This window comes from Aspergillus clavatus, genomic scaffold, assembly GCF_000002715.2.
Source record: "Aspergillus clavatus NRRL 1 1099423829806 genomic scaffold, whole genome shotgun sequence".
In the NCBI taxonomy this organism is placed as follows: Eukaryota; Fungi; Ascomycota; class Eurotiomycetes; order Eurotiales; family Aspergillaceae; genus Aspergillus; species Aspergillus clavatus.
In genome coordinates, this window is record NW_001517093.1 from 1,818,479 (window position 1) to 1,832,888 (window position 14,410).

The 14,410-nt window shown below is 52.9% G+C and overlaps 6 protein-coding genes across 6 annotated transcripts, besides 7 other annotated features; 3 read left to right on the forward strand and 3 right to left on the reverse strand.

The window, feature by feature from the left end:
• Positions 1-446: 446 nt before the first annotated feature.
• ACLA_085450 (uncharacterized protein) lies at positions 447-1,937 on the forward strand (the record flags this gene model as incomplete). The annotated part of the gene is made up of 5 exons (XM_001268275.1): positions 447-731; positions 801-1,080; positions 1,173-1,480; positions 1,589-1,834; positions 1,890-1,937. The coding sequence occupies 5 exons, from the start codon at positions 447-449 to the stop codon at positions 1,935-1,937; spliced, it is 1,167 nt and encodes a 388-aa protein (XP_001268276.1).
• Positions 1,486-1,523: a microsatellite.
• Positions 1,938-2,072: 135 nt separating the features above from the next.
• On the reverse strand, positions 2,073-4,213 carry ACLA_085460 (uncharacterized protein; the record flags this gene model as incomplete). The annotated part of the gene is made up of 3 exons (XM_001268276.1): positions 2,073-3,752; positions 3,856-4,020; positions 4,121-4,213. The coding sequence occupies 3 exons, from the start codon at positions 4,211-4,213 to the stop codon at positions 2,073-2,075; spliced, it is 1,938 nt and encodes a 645-aa protein (XP_001268277.1).
• A 74-nt stretch (positions 4,214-4,287) lies between these two features.
• Positions 4,288-4,342: a microsatellite.
• Positions 4,298-4,341: a microsatellite.
• Positions 4,343-5,603: 1,261 nt separating the features above from the next.
• Positions 5,604-7,110, forward strand: ACLA_085470 (uncharacterized protein; the record flags this gene model as incomplete). Its single annotated transcript, XM_001268277.1, has 3 exons — positions 5,604-5,700; positions 5,766-6,149; positions 6,218-7,110. 3 exons carry the CDS (start codon positions 5,604-5,606, stop codon positions 7,108-7,110), a joined length of 1,374 nt encoding a protein of 457 aa, XP_001268278.1.
• A 419-nt stretch (positions 7,111-7,529) lies between these two features.
• On the forward strand, positions 7,530-8,882 carry ACLA_085480 (phosphotransferase family protein; the record flags this gene model as incomplete). The annotated part of the gene is made up of 1 exon (XM_001268278.1): positions 7,530-8,882. One exon carries the CDS (start codon positions 7,530-7,532, stop codon positions 8,880-8,882), a length of 1,353 nt encoding a protein of 450 aa, XP_001268279.1.
• An 852-nt stretch (positions 8,883-9,734) lies between these two features.
• On the reverse strand, positions 9,735-10,988 carry ACLA_085490 (glycerophosphodiester phosphodiesterase family protein; the record flags this gene model as incomplete). Its single annotated transcript, XM_001268279.1, has 1 exon — positions 9,735-10,988. One exon carries the CDS (start codon positions 10,986-10,988, stop codon positions 9,735-9,737), a length of 1,254 nt encoding a protein of 417 aa, XP_001268280.1.
• Positions 10,989-11,840: 852 nt separating this feature from the next.
• Positions 11,841-11,872: a microsatellite.
• Positions 11,841-11,873: a microsatellite.
• A 13-nt stretch (positions 11,874-11,886) lies between these two features.
• ACLA_085500 (3-oxoacid CoA-transferase) lies at positions 11,887-13,568 on the reverse strand (the record flags this gene model as incomplete). Its single annotated transcript, XM_001268280.1, has 3 exons — positions 11,887-12,200; positions 12,267-13,446; positions 13,506-13,568. 3 exons carry the CDS (start codon positions 13,566-13,568, stop codon positions 11,887-11,889), a joined length of 1,557 nt encoding a protein of 518 aa, XP_001268281.1.
• A 739-nt stretch (positions 13,569-14,307) lies between these two features.
• Positions 14,308-14,338: a microsatellite.
• Positions 14,308-14,339: a microsatellite.
• The last annotated feature ends 71 nt before the right edge of the window (positions 14,340-14,410 follow it).

The following is a 14,410-nucleotide window of genomic DNA, read 5'->3' on the forward strand; positions in this document are numbered from 1 at the left end:
CATTGGGGTTGGGTTGTCTCACCTGCATGTGAGCAGGGCATTAACAACAAATAGTTCGTCGGTTCCTATTCCCAGTAGTTTGATAGCATGCACCCGCACGTACTCCATAAGTTCATCTGGTGCTATATGTGTGCTTAGCCGCTGCGTATTCCTTCTTCTACCGCGCGAGCCAGCCGTTCGTCATACTCACTCCTGTCGAATCGCTCCATCGATCACAAAACATCCATTCCGAGCAAGCCGATTCAGCCGGCCACTTGCTATTCCTTCCATGTATGTGCATAAGCTGCACGCAAACTCAATTGCTACTGTGGCTACCTGAACGGCCACCCGGTACGGAGACAAATGCATACTCATGAGCAACTATAAAGCTCATATCTAAGCTTCACACTACATCTGTCCAACATCCCATCCTCGTCATCACCCACATCCATAGCACCATCACCAGCATGGACAACCTGCTTACCTTCAACCTCCGCGTCCCCGTCGGCGTGCAGGTGGTCTCCCACCTGATCAGCGAAAACACCCTCCTCGAGCAATTCATGCTCATCCTCAGCTCCACCGTCAGCGGCTGCAAGTTCGACAAGCACCGCAAGGAGATCGAGGCCCTGGCGCTGCAGCTACAGTCCGCCAGCCGCATGGAGCTGCAGGGCGCGCTCGCCCTGTACGCGGGGAAAGTCGCCGAGCAGGTGCTGGCGAACTTTGTGCCGGAGGTGTCGCGGATTCTAGGCAAGGTGAGAGAATATCCATCTCGCTTCATCTCAGAGCAGCGTCGGTGTATACCTGGGTGTACTGAACGGTAGGAAAAGGGGACCCCCGTCATCGATCCTCCGCCTCCGCCTTCCCCTCCATCTCCACCCCAGACCCCGGAGGAACAGCAACAGCAAGAAACCCAGAAGCAGCTCTCCGACTTCGCGGCCAAGAACCTCGCCGGCTTTCCCCAGTTCTCCCCGCAGAAGATCCAGGACATCACCTCCCAGGCTGCGGAGAGCATCCACGCCATCGCGGCCAAGTCGCACATCCCCGAACCCCTCATCCCCAAGGCCGCACAGTTGGCGTTCTACGACTTCACCGTCCTATACGGTCGGTACCCTTCCTTCCTTCCCCCTTTCGCCTCCCCTTCACTCTTTAGCCCAAACAAACCCCCCCCCCACTGAACAAAGACACCACAACAGATGACAGCGTCTCCATGGGCACCGAACCAACCCGCATCCCGACCACCCAGCAAACAATCCGCGGCCTCTACAAGGCCGCCAAGCTGCTCAACCCGAGAAACCACTTCTCGCTCCGCTCCTTCGAAGGCGCAGATTTCGACGACGTCGCCTCGGAGAAAGACCTTGCCGACCTCATCGCAGCCATGACCTTCGACACCGGCGCCAACGTCGCCGGCCCGCTCAAGCAGAAGGTGCTCGATCCGCTGAGCGCCGCGGCCGCGGGCGGATCGCTCAGACCCACCGTCGTGGTGATTATCACGGACGGGGATGTATGTTTCGTTTCTTCTCTTTTCTTTTTTTTTTTTTCCTTTTATCCCCCCCTCCGTCACTCATATCCTCTTGTGTTTTGTCATCTGTTTGTTCGCTGACTGGAGTAGCTCGGAAGCAGCGTCGCCGACTTCGCGGCCAGCGTCACCGGGTTCAAGGCGAAGGTCGAGAAGGCGGCGCCTGGGCCGGCGGTGCTGTTCCTGCTCTGTCGGGTGGGGACGGATGAGGACGCGGCGGCGTCGCTGAAGGTGTTGGATTCGACGCCGGGAGTGAAGGATCTGATCCTGTATGCGGAGGAGTCGATTGATACGAAGTTGGCGGCGGCGGGTGGCGATGTCGATACCTATGTGGGCGTGGTGAGTACCTTTCTGGGTTCTGGAAATATGAGTGTTGACAGCTAACGAGGAACAGGTGATTCAGGATCTGGTCAAGGCGATGGACTTGCAGGTTGTGGCTTGATGGGGGGTTCCTTCGGGAGAGGTGTTTGAGAAGAAGTGGGTGGCAGGAACCTGGGTGCATCGTAAAAAGAGACATGAAAGTATTCATTATGTACAGTGATTTATTCACACAACCCGGATTTACAAAACTGCTGTCTCATTCATGCGTCGACCGACGCCGGATCTGCTCCTCGGGCAGTCCCTCCTCCGTCGGGATATGCTGGTACATCGTTCTCTTCCGACGACGCACCAATGTGTAAATCCCAGCCACGATACCAGCAATGACACACACGATGACAACGAAGCTGATCAGCGCGCCGATGTCCCGGACCAGTTCGTACGTGTCCTGCGCGGTCCGGAGCGCCTCCGCCGCGGTCGCGTCGACGGCGACCATACCGCTGTTACTACTGACGCTGCTGTCGAGTTTGGCATCGCCGCTGGCGGTGCTGTTGCCCACACCCGCCGCCGGGGCGGTATCATCACTGTCATCGACTGTCGCAGAGACGACAACGGTCGGATCCTGGGGCTTAAGCTCCGCCACCTCGCCCTTGAACCCGGTCGCGGCCCAATTACTGGGCACACGGCTGCGGTGGACCTGCGACGTGCCCAGCACCATGCCATGGTGGTCAAAAGCCTCGGCGGAGACCCAGTCCAGGTATCCTGGGGCAACGTACATGGTCTCGAAATCAGACTTGGTAGTATTTCCGACGAAAACCGGAGGCGCATGCTCCGCTGTCCGGGCATAGAAGTTCCAGCCCGCGATGTCGGTGGCCCCGTTCCAGCTGACATAGAAGGTCGTCAGCATATGCGACTCATCTGTGCCCGCGACGGAGACGACCAGATCTGGCGGGCTGCTGGGCCGGCCGGTGAACTCGAATTTGTAGGCGCGATAGGTCGAGAAGCGCGTCGAATTGAACATGGCGGTTAGCAGGACCTTGCTGTCTGGCGCGTGCTCGGAAATGTAGCCCCGCTCGCTCCAGCCGATAAACATATTATCGTTGGGAAGCAGCTGGGCGTTGCCGCGCAGCCGCGTCAGACCTCCATCGGGCCGGTTGTAGCGACGCAAGACCTTTGCGGTCTTGGGTACCGCGGCCGTGTCCAGTTCCACGATCAACGCGCTGGAGACGGCCTCGTCGTTGGTGAGCTCATCGGAGGCGTTGTTCAGGAAGGAAATGGTGTGGTGGGTTCCGTTAGACTTGACGAATTTGGCGTCGTGCTGCTTAGAGAAGGTGAAGTCCTGCACGAAATCGCTGCGTGAGCCTCCTAGGCGCCACATGATGACGCCGTCCTTCCCGGAGATCATGTAGATGGTGTTGGTGAAACGGAAGGATACGATAAAATCGCCGTCTTCATTCTTGTCGACCGCGTTGGCATGCACGTAGTCCCAGCCCGGGCGTCCCTCTGGCTTTGAGTTAAATCCGTAGCGATTCGACTCCGACAGCGGGACATTCTGAAACGAGTCCCATTCAAAAGTGGTCTCCGCCGTGTTGATGTCCAGCTCCACGAATCCGCCACTGAGGATCGCCGTCCGCTCGTCGGGTCGTGCTAGATCCTCCATGCCAGTCTCGCGTTCGCGGTACGTTATCGCCAGCCCCGATTTTCCGTCGTTGAGGATGTTGAATTCGTGGATATCAAAGGCACCCAACTCCGGTCGAAAGGGTAGCTGATTTGTGATCTCGTAGTTGTTCTTCAGGATCACCCCGTGGCCAGAGTCGATTCCATCCCACGAGCTTTGCCACACCAGCGACAGGTGCGGCTCCCTGCCGATGCTATGGACGGCCTTGAAGTCGAACACGTTGCGATTGTCGAACATGAACGAACCGGCCCAGACGAGGCCCTGTTCACATCAAGCGACGTCAGTCCACCCCGTTCTTGTAAGGAGTAAGGAAAATAAAAAAAAAGAAGAAGAAAAAAACAAAATGCCGCGAGCCGCCACATACCCCATCGCCATCGTAGATGTACGGACCGATCTGATACTGTTGGAAGCGGTGGCTCGGTGCCTCGGGGTCGACTTGTCCGTAAGGCGCCACGAACCAATAGCCCGGGCTCACACGGTCGCGATCCTGATAGTGGACGTCGAATTTCAAGGCTCTGATATGGGGAAGCTGGGGAGTTCAAGAAAAGGAAATGTCTTGTGTTAGCGCCGGTCGGCTCGTGTAGATACTCGATGTAGTCGATGATTGCGTGATCGAGGCGCATGCTTACCGTCACAAAGGACATCAGATCCTCATCCCGCTGCAGTGCGGCAGCATTCTGCAGGAATAGCGGCAGGAGGAACAACAAGCCACACAACAGCATTGTGAGAGACTGTGAGGGGGGTCAAGAAAAGACAAGGAAATGCATGAAGAATCAAGGAGGATGCGAGTACGGAGTAGATAGGTAGATAGATGAATAGATGAATAGATGGATAGATGGATAGATGGATAGTGATCTAGTCAAGACCAGCAATATGCGAGTCGGATCCCTCAGCCTGTTGACCTAATGTCGTCCCTGATTAAATGATGGGCTTTCAGTGCTCAGAAAGGGGAAATGAGAGTGTGCCGCGATATCCTCAACTCATCCCAGTGATTGGATCAAGACCGTCTGGCTGTTGATGATCGCGCTGGACGAGTGTTCCACCAATCTCCATGAGGTGACGCAGCCTGTTTGATCATCAATGGTTAGGTTCTTCAGACAGGACGTGCAGTAGTCACTGCAGTGCATGATGCAGCTTTGGAAGTCATCACCCCAGAGTCCAGACTGCGGACAGTTCTAGATGCATGCACAGAGAGGGTTCCATCATCCATATCCAGAACTCATCCTCGGTTACAGAGCACCGACAAGGAGATAATAAGTTAGTAACAAAGAGTCAAAGACACCGAAAGGCCAAGTGTTTGTCCGCTCAGAAGCGCAATTTCCCACTTCATTTCAACCGAGTTTGGGGACGTCTTGGCATCAAAATGTCATATCGTTCTGATTGGGTGGATTGATTGACCCTGATTGCATGTGGCCAATCATAGAGAAGCTCCACTCCACCATCTCTTGGCAACGTCTCTAGCGCAACTTGCAGCCTCAGGCATGAGGGCATCGAGATTCAAGGCACCCAGGCACCCAGGCACAAGCTCATCAAAAAGCAAGAACAGATTCATAGGGCTGACTGCCTAAGGCACAAAAGGCTATTGCAATAGTTCCTTGGCCACTTCATGATAGTCACATGCTCAGTCTTGCACCCGTCACAGCTGTGTTCCTACTATGTGGAGGCAACTATCATCTCAATATCTATTTCAATTGATATCTAGACCCTTCCCGGCAAAGTTTTATCTTGCAGTGTTCCAGCTGCTATTCATTTTGCTTCTAATGCGGCGTTCGTGCACCCCAACCAAGCTCCTCCCCAAACATTGTTGGTGGAGGAGTCTTCTGCCCTGAACCACATAGGTGTGCCATCTGACGTTTCTGCGTCTCCATCTAGTTGGTAGATGATCAAATAACTAATGTGACGTGGGACTTCGATGCAGGGAAATCGGAAGATCTCTTTCGATATACATCAGGTCGATGGCTTGTTGACGAAACGGCCCAACGGCAACTGCGTTATGTGAAATTTGATCTCGATAGTCTCTGTCGCCTAGCTGCAGCACATTTCAGTGATACAACAAAGTGTGTTCGCGTTGTCAAGCTGGAAGGCAGTTTCAACAAAGCTTTACTTCTTACCATGAATGATGGCAACGAGGTCATAGCAAAGATTCCGTGTCCAAATGCCGGCCCGCCCTCGTTGACCACAGCTTCTGAAGTTGCCACTCTGAAGTTTCGTATGTATCGGTGTGCTTCCGTTCATCACTTGCTTTGGCGTGTAGCTTATACTCTCCTTTTCTAGTACGCTCTAGGACCTCGATTCGGGTTCCGAAAGTTTTGGCCTGGAGCGCTGACGCCGCCAATTCGGTCGGTGCGGAGTATATAATCATGGAAAAGATTCGGGGAGTTGCCTTGTCAGAGAAATGGGAGGTAATGAACACCTTGGAGCGCTACAAAATAGTCGATCAAGTTGTACAAATTGAGAAGGAGCTGGTCAATATCTCATTTCCAGCATACGGCAGTCTTTTTCTCCGTGACTCGTTACCTGCTACATGTCGACAGTATCCACTCCCTGCAGAGCTAGATCCGGAAGGGCTATTTTGCATTGGACCGTCCTGTAAACGAACCTGGTGGCACGGCAATTTCGTCGACAGATTTCGATCGGTGTCAAAAGATATGGGCCCTTGTGGGTATTCCTACACCACCTGTGCTATTTATTTACTGACATTTGACAAGAGTACTGATATACTGTAGGGGCGCGCTTTTCAGAATATGCGCTATCGATTGTCCAGCGAGAGCTTGCTCATATTAGAAGCTCAGGAGCTGAGGTGCAACGTCAACTCCATAAATTTGACGAATCCCAGTCGATCGATGAATATGAAAGTCTGCTGGAAAACGTGAACATGGCCCTACCGATTTTGTCCCATGACCCACGCGTGACAGATGCTTCAGACCCTGTTGTGTGGCATACTGACTTACATCTGGGAAATATCTTTGTTTCACCGAATGAGCCCAGCATCATTGAAGGGATTATCGATTGGCAATCGTCTCAGATTTGTCCTTTGTTCATACAAGCTCGATTCCCCGAGTTCCTTACGCCACCCAAGGACTACACTTTTGGCCCCGACTTACCCGCCTTACCTGACGGTTTCGATGACCACAGTCCCGAGCAAAAGGAACAGGCTATCAACGAGAAGGAGTTGGCTTCGAGGTCAAAATATTACGAGATGTCCAGCCTTGCACATAATCGTTGCATTTACAATGCTATGAAACTTGACTCCAGGTTGTGGGAGCCCTTCACTTACTGCCAGCTATTCTCCCAGGGCAGCTTGGTCCCCCTACGCCATTGTTTGATTCGTTTATCCCAGGACTGGTCTTCACTAGGGCTTCCGGGCAGCTGCCCCTTTCTGATATCAGAAAATGAACTTCAAAGGCACAATGAACAAAAATTGAAATATGAGGACAGGCTTTATCTGTGCGATCTGGTGAAGAGCCAGCTTTTCACTGATGATGCCGGCTGGGTTCCAAATGACCGATGGGAAGCGACAGAAAAGGCAAACAAGGAACTGTACAATATGTATGTTGAAACAATGAGTGAAGAGCTCACGCCTCAAGCAGCCGCGAAGAACTGGCCTTTTCCACCATAACAGGCCCCGAAACTGGAGGGAGGTAACGGGGCACTCAAGAGTGTCTTTCACAATCATTCGGGCCAGTCTGGCGAAATACACTTTGGTACCCTGAGTGAACGATACTGACCAATTAAATCAGATTCACTCTCTGCTCTTGTTTGGTTCGCAGGCCTTGGATTGTGCCTCACTCATCCTGACTGCCAAGGCCTTTACTGAGCTCACCTACATGAGCATTGCACACCTGGCACCTAGATAGAAATCTAAGCATCTCATTCAGGGATATTCTACCCCTATGACACATCACATGATCACAGAGTTTGGCTGGGAGGGTTTGCTGCCCAAAGCCTACTACTAACCTTGGAGCCGTGACAGCCCCCTGGAATGTGTTCTCCCCTAGTCCCTCCAACTCTTGTTCTTACCCATTATCCTCGCAGAGCATGCGAAATGGACTTCGACAATCAGATCGAATTTTTCAGGTTTGGATACAAAACCTACTCAGAAATTCCCCCGAGGATTTGGCGGGCAAGCTCGCTTCCCGACATTGCCCTAGTACGCCTGTGACAGCCTCGCGACTTTCAAACGGCGCTTTTAATATTTGCTATCGAGTCACTTTCGAAAATGGGCATCGCGTACTGGTTCGCTTTTCGGCCCTTGGTCGGGTCATCGCTCGCAATGAAAAGGTTGAAGATGAGGTCGCCATAATGGAATATATTGCCCAGCACACAGCGATCCCTGTTCCCAAGGTCTTAGGGTATGGCAAGTGCGCGGTCGGTCCGTACATTGTGATGTCTTTTATCGAAGGGAATCAGTTGAGCGGATACCTCAGCGACTCATCTCGGGAGACATTCACACTGAGTGCGAGAGTCCCTATTTCTATCTTAAGGAAAGCCTATTTCGGGATGGCTGGAGTGCTGCTTGAGCTATCGAAGCCGGAATTTCCGTTTATTGGAGCCATCAGCCAGGAAGAGTCAGGTGCTTGGACTGTGTCAAAGCGCCCTCTCAGTTATAACATGAATCGACTTGCTCAATTTTCCAATATTCCACACGATGTTTTTAAGCGACAGCGGTTCAGCAATGCGGCAGATTATTTTGAGGAGCTCGCTCAACAACATTTCTATCATCTTGAGCTTCAACGCAACGACGCAGTTACGAATGAAGCCGACTGTCGGAAGAAATACATTGCGCGCTGTCTTTTTCGCAAACTTTCGCGTGAGATATCCAGAGAACATTGCAGTGGACCTTTCCGGCTCTACTGCGATGACCTTCGCCCTGACAATGTCCTTGTTGATGCGTCAAGGCTTGTTATCACTGGGGTGGTCGACTGGGAATTTGCTTATGCTGCCCCTGTTGAATTTACATATGCTGCTCCTTGGTGGCTCTTATTGGAGCGTCCGGAGGACTGGGAGCCCGACCTAGATCAATTTTTGGCTCGCTTCATGCCGAGGTTTCGCACTTTTCTTGAAGTACTTCAAGAATGTGAGGCAAGTAAAATCAAAGATGGATCCCTGTCACAATCCCAGCGTCTATCGACTGCGATGGAGAACTCGATGGAGACTGGGCTATTTTGGATTTGCCTTGCTTCAAGACACAGCTCCATGTTTGATGAGATCTATTGGAAGTTCATCGATCCAAGTTTTTTTGGTTCTTTTACAGTGATTGAGGATCGACTATGCCTGTTAAGCGCAGAGGAGTGTGTAAATATTGACACTTTCATTGCGAAGAAAATGCACCAGGCAGATGAGGGTAAACTGGTGCCTCATTACAGCACTGACGAACTAGTTGATCTGTAACCATCACCAGCGAATTTACTTCGGTGATGAGTCACAGAGAGGCCAATGTTGTTTGTTTGGAATATGTAAAGACAGTATGACACTTATAAGGCGACTGCGCATTCGCCAAAGCTCAGCTTCCTCTTCCTGCTGACTGACCTATTTGCCCCCTTTTTGCTTCCTAGATCGAAGACTTGCTTTTGCCGCTTGGGTCATAAGATCCTTCTCAGCATTTGAAAGATTCTCGATGGCATCTTGTGTCTATAGAGCTTCTTCTACAGCTTTCTTCAACCCTGCTCCTTGTTCTGCAGATGGAACTATAGATGCTGAAGGATTAGATTAGCCTTTGGAGGCGCCATGGTTGAAAAAAGTACTTACATGAAGACCAGTACGTTGACCCTGTAGCCTGGTGGTAGCAGTTTGATTTCCAAGCGCGCGAGGAGTGTGGCTTTTCCTTGCTAGGGCCCGTTGATGTGTGAAAGGGAGACTGTTGAAGCTGAAGTGGTGTGTTTTCCTGGGTTAATCTTCCGGTTTAAATATGCACAATGAATGCATCCAGGGTTTAAATCAGTAGTTGCAAATGATAGGTCAGAGAACGGTTATCCAAGCGCCTAGGGATTGAACCAGCGGCTGCATTACAAATAGGATTCAGGCATCGCAAGCCTAGCTGTTTTTTTTTTTTTTTTTTTCTGGACAATTGGTGATGATTGAGGCTAGGGAATCATATTTTCTTTCCATTTTTCTGAAATTTCCAGAGAAAATATATATATATATATATTAGTAAAGAAAATATTATCTTTCTAGAGGGAAAAAAGCCCTATGAGGCTATGACAGAATCCTCCAGCTTCTGACATACTCTCTCCAGGGAGTACATCAGTTCAGACCCATGCAGTTGGCATAATAGGTCACTGTCGCCGGCCAATCCGAGAAAATGCCCTTGACGCCGACCTTGCGGGCCAACGCATCCACGATCCGGTACATGTCGCCGTCGCCGGTGATGGTCGACTTGACCGTCTCGATATAGTACTCGGACTTGGCAGCCGCCTGCTTGAGCGGACCCGAGCGCTCCAGCGACCAGGTGATGATCTCCAACCCGGCCTTCTGCGCGGCCCGCGCATACTCCGAGGGCACGATCTCGCCGTCGGCGGTGGTGTTGAGCAGCGCGAAGATGGGCGGGGCCATGATCTTGACTCCCTTCTTCGCGAGCTCGTCCATTCCATCGACGGCAGTCTGGTAGCCCGCGGCGGTGTCGACGCGCTCGTCGAGGTAGACCGCCTGCTTCCCGAAGGCAGGTTCCTTCTCGATCCAGTACAAAATGTCGTCTGGGAGGAAGGACTGCGCCCACACGCGCGACGGGCGGATGCCGTGCTTCTTGTAGTCGTCGATGAGCTGCTGCGCGTACATGGCCTGCGTATAGTCGCCCTGGAAGGGCATGGCGACCTGCGGGGTCTTCAGCTCCGGGGTGAAATCCAGGCCCAGCGAGTCGACCAGCGCAATGAATTCGTTGTGGTCCATGAGGGTCGCGCAAGTCGCGTACAGGTCTGTGCGCCAATCGGGCGTTCCCAGCTGGTACTCTTCGGGCGTCGTGGCCGCCGGGTTGGACCCATCCATCTTGCCGCAGAGCGTCTTGAACTCCGCCAGGGTGATGTCGGAGGTGCAGCAGCGCGCCGAGGCGGACTTGCCGTTGGCCGCGGGCTGGAAGGGCTTGCTGCACTTGGCTGCCAGCTCGGGGATGGCGAGGATGTTGGTTGTCGTGTGCAGGTCGCACTGCGAGTGGCGGCACACGAGCTGTCGGTCCGAGGTGAAGGCCACGTCGCACTCGATGATACCGGCGCCCTGGCGTGCGGCTGCCAGCATGCCCTCTCGGGTGTGCTCGGGGAACTGGAGCGCAGCGCCGCGGTGCGAGATGGAAAACTTGGATGACTTCTTGATGCGCTTCTCCTGGCAGGACTCCAGTTTCTTCTTCAGTGGGCTGTCTGCCATCGCGTCAACCAGGTAGTACGGGCGCGATCCGACCTGGATGTTGGTGACGGAGGGGCGAGGGTCCTTGCCCTGATGACCGCCCTTGTCGGGGGAGGGAGCGGCTGCAGCCAGACCGGCAGCGAGGATCAGAGCTGCAATCCGCATGTTGATGGTTGCGAAGTTGCCTGGGGGAGAACGGATAGATGAATATTCCAATCCTACACGGGACAATTATCCATCTTTATAGCCTGCCGATCGTGATGGAACCCTTCCATGTACCCCAGCTCCACCTCCGTCTGCTCGTCTGCTCGTCTGCGACAGCATGGCATGAGAGCACGATGTGGAGAACCGGAGCAAGGATAATTTCCGGTCATCAGCAGTTCAGGTCTCTGCTCGCATCTGCGAGGAGTGAGGACGGTCAAGTGTCGACCCGTGCATAAATGCAGCGATCTCACTGCTGGAAGATTCCCACGTTCATTCCCCAAGACAGTGCTCTCTCTTGGCGTTTCTTGGCTACCAGGACTTGGCGGCACATGGTATCAAGAAAGACAATGATTGACTAGATCGATAGTCTGGAGATCTGTCGAAGCTGTTTCCTCAGCGGCTTTTCTCCTGTTGGAAACTCCGAGTTTTCCTGGCCAATCGTTATTAAATGCACACGTGGGAGCTGCAACGCGATCAACGCCTTGCAGGAGTAGCAGAAGTATGGAGCATGGAGGATTCAGCATTCGAGTCAGGTTGAGTTCGTCGGAACATGTCCTTCAAATATTCACCGTGCTTGTCAGTTGTCAGCCAAGAACCACCTTTGTAGAGCTACATCGAATCCGACAATGTGACACCCATATGCACCAGCTCGATTGTGTAAAGACAAACAGCGCCATCTTGATTTTCCACTTCGCAGCAGCAAGGAGAAGAAAGGCAAGTTGTAGAAATACCCATTGCTCCAAACTTGTCAGAGCTATATACAACCAGAAAGAAAACTCAACGCTCAATCAGAGGTATCAAACATAAGATCCCAAAAAAAAAGAAAAAAAAAAAAAAAAAAAAAAACCATCTGTGAGAATCACAGCATGGGCTTGATATCATCCGCGACCTTGAACGGCGCCTCCGTCTTACTCCGCACCTCTTCGACGGTAACACCATCCGCAAGCTCAACGAGAGTCAATCCGTCGGTAAAGTCGACGTCGAACACGCAGAGCTCGGTGATGATCCGGCTAACGCAGGTCTTGCCAGTCAGCGGGAACTCACACTGCTTGACGATCTTGGGGTTGCCCTTCTTGTCGGTGTGCTCCATCGTCACGACCACCTTGGTCGCCGAGGGGTTGGAGACCAGATCCATCGCACCACCGAAGCCCTTGATCTTCCCGGGGAGCATCCCTATTGCATGATTAGCCAGTGCCGAGAAGAACTATAGTTCAGAGAGAAAAAGAAAAAAAGACTCACAGTTGGCCAGATCACCTCTCGCGCTCACCTGCATCGCACCCAGGATGGTCAGATCGATCCGTCCGGACCGGATCATACCGAACGACTCGTCACTGCCGAAGCAGGCAGCCCCGGGGATCAGCGTCACCGTCTCCTTGCCAGCATTGATCAGATCCGCATCCTCCTGACCCTTCTTGGGGTAGGGACCCAGGCCCAGAATGCCGTTCTCTGACTGCAGCATCACCTCCACCGAGGGATCCACGAAATTGGGCGCCAGCATAGGCATGCCAATACCCAGGTTCGCATACATGCCGTTCTTGAACTCCTTCGCGGCACGACGCACGATACGCTCCCGCTTCGCGGCCGTGTCACCCTTTCCCAAAGCAGCAGTGTCCTCGCCGTCCTCCTTAGCGAAGGTGTACTTCTCGATGTTCTTGGGCGCCGTGCTCTGGACCACCCGCTTGACATAGATACCGGGCAGGTGGATAGCAGCCGGCTCAATCTCACCGGGCTCGACGATGTGCTCCGCCTCAACGATGGTCATCTTGGCGTTGCGGCCCATGGCGCCGTTGAAGTTGGCCGCGGCGTAGCGGAACTGGCAGTTACCCAGCTTGTCGGCCTTGTACGCCTTGACAAACGCGTAGTCGCCCTTGATCGCCTCCTCCATCACATAGCTCTTGTTATCGAAGACCTTGACGTCCCGCGGCTCGCCGTACAGCGCTACCGTACCATCGGCGTTGTGCTTGAGCGGCAGCTCGCCAGTCTGCACCACTGTGCCGAAGGCAGCAGGGGTGTAGAAGGCAGGAATACCCGCGCCACCGGCCCGGCAGCGCTCGGCCAGTGTGCCCTGGGGTGTCAGCTCCAGCTCGATTTCGCCTGTCAGGTACATCCGCTCGAAAGTCTTGTTCTCTCCCACGTAACTGGCGACCATCTTCTTGATCTGCTTGGACTGCAGGAGCAGGCCGAGCCCGGCCCCATCCACACCCGCGTTGTTGCTGACGACGGTCAAGCCGGTGATCGATTCATTGGCGCGCACAGCGCTGATGAGGGTATCCGGTACACCGGAAAGACCGAATCCGCCAGCCAGTAGGGTCGAGTTAGACTTCATGTCCTTGACCGCTTCTTCGGCAGAGGCGATCACTTTGTTGATTTCGCTTCGACGCAGGCTGCTCGAGAAGGCTCGTGCGAGGAATCGTTGATGCTGTAATAGACGATGAATATAATGTAGAGCAATAAGTACTTCGTCCAGTAGTTCCTCACCTTAGAAGGGTTGGCAGAGAACTGCCGCGCAAGGCGCAGGCAGGTCGCTACTTGCGAAGGCATTTTGAGGGGTAGTGGTGTAAAAATGAGAGGATCGGAACACAGGAGGAAGTGTCAGGGCAACAACGCTCGAGCCTGTTTCAGGAAATCAAAGAATCGTCCAAAGAACAGGATACCAGCATTCGGAGTGAAATAGAAAATCCAATCCCGCAGACGGTCAAGGCAGTCCGAGACATGGATAGATATATATAAGGCCAGCCACGGCCATTCGCGGAGTTGCGGAAAGTCATCCGCGCCGCCTGACTTCCCCGGAAATACCCCGCACCATTGTATCTCTCCACGTATCCGTATTTTCTCTGCACATCACGGAAGTAGTATTTAGAGAATATGGGAAGAGCGTCACTTTATAAAAGAAATGCCTGCCATCTCGTTTTTGCTAGATTTGACAGTCAATTTTTTTTCGTTCTCAAACACCCTATCTTTCAGGTCTCACGCTCATAGGGTCACTACTCACTACCTCGACTCCTCGAGACTCGATCTGTACCAAAGACCTAACTTCTAAGGTATCTTCCGAAGTGGGCAACCCGTTTGCTTTTCCGGTTCCGATCCGCGGGCCGCTCGAACCCACCAGCGTCACGTGCGCTTGATGTAGCTCTCTAACTAGTGATACATTGGTCATGATTCATAGTATCTGTCATTATTATCTACATGAGAAAAGATGGTAGAGGATATCCCGCTAGTATGCACCGATATCAAGCACACAACACAAAGACAACTGCAAACCATTTCATAAAGCCGTGCAACACACACACACACACACACACACACACACACTCCCACTCCCACTCCCACTCAATCATTTACAGGTCACATCCCCCTCATTCTTGCGCTTCAGCGGATTCACA